The sequence below is a fragment of the Spodoptera frugiperda genome, chromosome 8 (genome assembly GCF_023101765.2).
Source record: "Spodoptera frugiperda isolate SF20-4 chromosome 8, AGI-APGP_CSIRO_Sfru_2.0, whole genome shotgun sequence".
Classification (NCBI taxonomy): Eukaryota; Metazoa; Arthropoda; class Insecta; order Lepidoptera; family Noctuidae; genus Spodoptera; species Spodoptera frugiperda.
Window position 1 is genome coordinate 2,078,987 of NC_064219.1, and position 5,686 is coordinate 2,084,672.

Here is a 5,686-nt window from a genome sequence, read left to right on the forward strand (position 1 = left end):
GATTACTTCGACTAATTTGTAAAATGGCACTTTATTTAGTAATAATTCACATAATTTCGGTATATTTCTGCAAACTACCCAAAAAGAACCAAGAAGCTGAAACTGCAAATAAAATTCGTGGCATGTAAAGTAAACCATAAGTTACGTTTTTATTTCTTGTATGAAGTCATTTTACATACAATGCAAGAACACAAACAAAATAACACTTGGAAAAGGCACTCACACTTTAATGTCTTTTTAAATCTTAAACCTTAAAATGTTAAAACCTTTTACCTTTTATTTCTTATTTTCTAAAGCCTTCTAATTAGACTTTCCTTAACAAGATTAGGGTCACCGCCATCTTGTTTGGGTCTAAGTAAAATTTAGCTAAAAGTCTAAACTTTAAAGCTAAATATAGACTATCTAGACTTAAAGACGTAGGTCAAAAGAAAACATATGCCCTAAGTTTTGATAATTTTCAAAAACAACACTGTCCATGCCCGGTGTTGCGGAATATCTAGCGGGTTTGTTGGGGCTCTGGCTCGAAAAGCAGGAGTAGGAACGCGGTGGTTTTTAGTCAGTAAAAGTCTGACACTCCCTCTCGCTTCGCCCAATGCGGGAGAAGCAATTGGACGATTTTCCCCACTTCAAAAAATAACACTCCAAGTAAAACCAAAAATGGAACATTTTAAATGTTAAAATTAGAAAATAAAAACACAAATCTTTCAAAAAGTCATAATTTTAATTTAACACTTAATCACAAAACTCCAGCCGTAAACCGTAAAATATCGCATGTCAATCTCACACATCAATCGTTTCATTTTATAACCTGAGTCACAATAAATCTTGAACATTTTCAAGCGTAAACACATTGATAGATCTGGTCTCTCAATGCTGCCACAGACTCCTCCGTATGCCTTCGTCCCCTAGAAGTGCAGGAAGTCAGCCTTTCACAGGACTGCTCATTATGTCTTCTAGCATTTGTTAAGCTCAAGTCCAATTCGTATCCTAAGACCACTGCCGCTCTTGACAACTCTTCAAGACAGGATGATACGTCAGATCTGCAAGAAGAAGATTATTGCATAGTTGAATTGTTTTTATTCTGTAAATTAAACAACTTTATATCGTTTGATTAATATTTTACTTAATATTTCACAATCTGATATTTATTTTACAAGGACGACTACACTCGTTCACACAAGAATGACAGTGCCATCGACCTCACATATTAGTGTTGGGGTAACATAAAATAAAGTTACTAAATAGTGATGTTACAATAGTAACATCTTCTAGATTTTGGTGAACCTCAAACTATGATCAGAAACAAAAGTAATACATAGCACTGTCTTCAAAACATTCGGTGAATCAACTAAAACTATCAAGCCACCAGCCAGTAAAGATTATGGCAAACCACCTTCATAATAGAAGTATTTTTTTCTTCAATAGTGAAATAAAAATTTGGCATAACCCCCATAGTTGATAGGGGTCTTGGTAATAACAATGTCCGTTAGTAGCTGGTCGTAGTTTTAAGACATACCCGAAACTAACAAAGCTAAAATAAACACAAATACTTTTCAATCTTACTTCTGAATTGAACCACTTCTTTGAGCTGCAGCCGCTTCCCTATTACCCCCAGGGGTTTCAAAAGCCCTGGTAGCCTCCAGAAGTGTAGCTTGCATATGATTCCTGGTAATCCCTATCATTTCTTCAGCGTATTTCCCCATCTTCGCGATTGAAGCCCGAGCGTCTTCTGTGCAAGCGTATATTGTGGATACATGTCTGTTTGCTAGCGTGCGAGCTGCACGTCTTTCTTCTTCACACATAACTGTTAAAGGGATAGAGGTATAAAGAAAATAAACCTTATTGTAACCACACAAAGTTGAACATCTATAAAGTACATATGCATTACTAAATCTAATCCAAAATTTAAGCATTTACGTCAAGTAACATTTGTGTAAAATGTGAAAGTCAAGAGTAAATATGTCTGTCACTATTCAAGTACTTATCATGAATAGATTAAAGTAAATGTTGGAATAACAAACTCAAAATCTCTTCAATTATTTGTGAAAACTTCATATACACACTTACGCAAAGATGTTTCAAATCTTTTATAGAAGTAACTTAACTTCAAACAAACATCGTATTTAAATTCTATGTACTAAAACAGAAAGATCAAAAATATCCTTTGACAAGATAATAATACCTTTTACAAAATGAAAAGACGAACCCAAAGGACCCCAAAAGCGGAACCCGGATCAATAAATAACAATTTAACGACCTAACTAATACAATTTGAAAACGGCAAAACGGTATATGAATATCGTATGAAGAATAATGGAAGAATTAATTCCGAAAACAGCCCGTGGACGTATCATGCAAGCGAGGGCAATTAAATTTGCATCGAAGTCCATAATAAATTTAACATCAGACCGGTTCGATATTACTTTGCTCATAATATTGGAATAAATTCGACGCCATAGCCATTGCAAATCGTACGGCTACGTTGCATGTCCACGTTGCTATTATAGATTTTGAAACTGTTTTTATTATAGCTGGGGTATTAAGTTATTTTTTGTTGATCCAGTGATGTGTTATGCTAAAATTGAGTTCTTATTCTGAAGGATTCATTATATGTCTTTTAATAAAATGTCTTTTTCTATTGTAGAAATGACGAGTAATGCCACAAAGTAATTTGACAATGCTTCTGTAAATATTTTGAAGCTTAGTTTCTGCAGGTTCATACATTAGGGACTAATGCAGGGCCCACTGTAAGTGCCAATCATTTTTTAACCTGTAAATCGCACCCATCTGGTGACCTCAAGTAAGGCAGTGGCACAGTCTTTATATGCTATCATGTACAACGAGACCTAGTTATAATACATTATTAGGAATTTTATAGTTAAGATCATACTCATCGTCAACAGACCCAGAAGGCGGGACAAACTTGACACCTATACCTAAGAATTGACCGCAATAAGCTCTGCTCAGTGTGGATTGGAAAGAGGATAGGGAAACCTTTGCCCTGCAGTGGGACGATCACAGTTAGAAATAAAAAAAAAAGATCATACTTGGTACTTTCAGGTCATCAGCCAGCTGCGTGAGTTCAGAATAAATCTGCTGCTTCCTCTGAACAGCTGCGTTGATCTCATCCTTGATTCTTCTCAATATCTTTCCTGTCAACTGCTGGTACGAATTCTGAATGTTCCTGTGATACGTGTCCAGGAATGGGGCTAGTACTGTGTCCATGTATCTTGATATTTCACTGTAGAAAAGTATTTATAGCAAGACATTTAAAAAGTTTAATAAATAGGTTGGTTAGTTAGTTGTACAATCGCATGGCTCATCAGCATCAGCGTTAGTGTTAGAGTTTTTACCAGTTACAAGTCCATTTGAGCTGGACCTCTTGTTCCGCATCAAACGTGTGGACTACAGCGGCGTGAGATGCGGTGGGCGGGGATACAAACACTGCTGATATAGCCTACAGATTCGGTCAGCGACGGATGTTTCGTGCGCTCATAATAATATAAATACAGTATTACTTTCTAAATTGCTACCACTAAATCTGTATTAAAGTTATTTATTCTAAAACGAGTCGTCTGTTCTTGGAGAATTCCTTTACACCTCTTTTATTGTAAGTAATAAGAATTTTGAAAATATTATCAATGTTTACCTAAATTGAAAATCATATCGTCACGCCTTTTATCCCCGAAGGGGTAGGCAGAGGTGCACATTATGGCACATAATGCCACTGAGTACACCCACTTTTCACAATTTATGTTGTAAGTCCCATGTAATAGGTGGTGAGCCTATTGCCATATACCGGGCACATTTCCAGACTCCGTGCTAGTACTGAGAAATTTTCGAAAAACCGAAAAAAGCCCAGTAATACTTCGCCCGACCCGGGAATCGAACCAGAGACCCCTTGCCCGGCAGTTGCACTTGCAACCACTTGGCCAACGAAGCATTGAAAATCATAACCGTTATATTATACTTTGAAGAACAGACAGGCTACTTGAAATAAATAAATAGATACCTGTTCGCCAAAGCAAGTTGCGACCTCAGCTGTCGACGTGAATCGCTGGAGTTCCCCCACCTCTCTCTAAGGCTGACCAGGTGGTCCTCCAGTACAACAGGCTGATGCTGCCACGGAGGAATCTCGAAACAAAGTCCTCCATCTTGACGGAGGTGGTTACTTCGGTACTAGAAGATAAGGGTTTAAATAATCAACTATTGTCAAATGTCAGTGTGATGAAGTAAGGAGGTGAACTAGCATATGGTGGTCCGTATGCATTTCAGCATTGGGTGGTCCCAATGAGAAGCAATCGGTGCCGCCTATGGATCTTCGCAACACCAAAGGATTTACGAATTGGTTGACGACGTTTTAGATCGGCGATATATTAACGAAGGGCCAAATATAGTACCCTTAACCGACGAGTATGCATGAAAAGACTGATGACTGTTGATGATGATGTAAGATTTGTAGCAATTGGCGTTTCATTATCTCTCTGCCTACCCCCATGGCAGACAGGCTTGAAGTTATGTATGTATGTTGAAGGCCTTTAGGGGGATGGATAAATTGTGGGATCCAAAAATCATCATCAGCCAAGAGACGTCCACTGCTGATGGAGAGAGCTATGCTCGGATTATCTTTGCGCGATAAAATCCGATATATGAAAATTCGCCAAAATCATTTTAGTACGTAAGTATTCTCAACTCTTTGACCAGCTACTTCACAGAAATACTTCCAGGTATTTATATTCCAATACTATCAACTCACCCTACAACTAACAACGGGCTCAGCAGCGAGACTCGAACCAAGATAAGAACACAAAACAATAAATACAAAAGGATACATTACTTCGTTTGATATTTCCAATTGACTTAACATAAAGAGTTTACGTGATAACTTTTATGACTGAATTACAATTATAAGCTCCACTGGGCCGTGAAGATTAAATGGATAGTATTTTATTTTGGTCACGAGTACTGCCTCTTTGTAAGCGTATCTAGCTATGATGTTTATTGGTTATTTTTCTATATAAAATTCCGTTACTTACACCTTTCAAATGAAATGAAATGATTTTGCAAATAGGCTATAGAAGAGCTCTTTTACACGTCAAAATTATAAAAATCTAGTTGTGGTCGGTATTTCCTAACAGTCTACTCTGAGAAGACAAGCCAAAACAAACTCAGAGGTCATCGTCTCTTTTAAAGTCCACGATATTCAAAAAAAATGTGTGAGAACCGTGCAAGTTTGTTCTGTAGTGGTCTTTTGAGGAAACTTCTGATGGCAGTACGCATGACTTTGTAACAAACTAATATCTTTGTTAAAGAACGAGACATACAGGATACATTTTTAATGTATTTTAAACGTCTTTTTTTTCTGGGTAAAATCATCCATTGACTTCTTCCGCCTTGGGTGAGGCGAGAGGGAGTGTCAGACTCTTACTGACTAAAAACCAGCTCGTTCCTACTTCTGTTTTTTTTTTTCGTTTGGATTAATAGTGCTATATTTTTGTCACTTTTAATAGACAGTCTGAAGTCAAAGTTGGAAAAAAGATTATTGAGTTTTATGAAATAAAGAATAGTCAGATTGTGAAGTTTTTGACATAACTCTGGCCAAATTCATGGCATTGCATTTAGCCTCAGTTTATATAAAGCCAAATAGACATATCTACCCAGACAGAAAACCCTCCTTCAATACAGA

At 37.0% G+C, this 5,686-nt stretch overlaps 1 protein-coding gene across 1 annotated transcript; it reads right to left on the reverse strand.

Moving 5' to 3' along the window:
- Positions 1-700: 700 nt before the first annotated feature.
- LOC118275595 (uncharacterized) lies at positions 701-4,911 on the reverse strand. The gene is made up of 5 exons (XM_035593616.2): positions 4,757-4,911; positions 4,013-4,179; positions 3,048-3,241; positions 1,564-1,804; positions 701-1,040 (listed from the first exon to the last, which is right to left on the reverse strand). Exons 1-5 carry the CDS (start codon positions 4,865-4,867, stop codon positions 836-838), a joined length of 918 nt encoding a protein of 305 aa, XP_035449509.2. The 5' UTR covers positions 4,868-4,911; the 3' UTR covers positions 701-835.
- Between the last annotated feature and the right edge of the window lie 775 nt (positions 4,912-5,686).

What these genes read in the sequence shown, in the direction of transcription:
- LOC118275595 (XM_035593616.2), bottom strand. Translation starts at nt 4,867, where the DNA reads ATGTTAAGTCAATTGGAAATATCAAACGAAGTAATGTATCCTTTTGTA. An exon ending in AGCCCGTTGTTAGTTGTAGG is followed by an intron (nt 4,180 to 4,756) that starts GTGAGTTGATAG and finishes CTTATCTTCTAG; the next exon opens with TACCGAAGTAACCACCTCCG. An exon ending in AGAAGTGGTTCAATTCAGAA is followed by an intron (nt 1,041 to 1,563) that starts GTAAGATTGAAA and finishes TTCTTCTTGCAG; the next exon opens with ATCTGACGTATCATCCTGTC.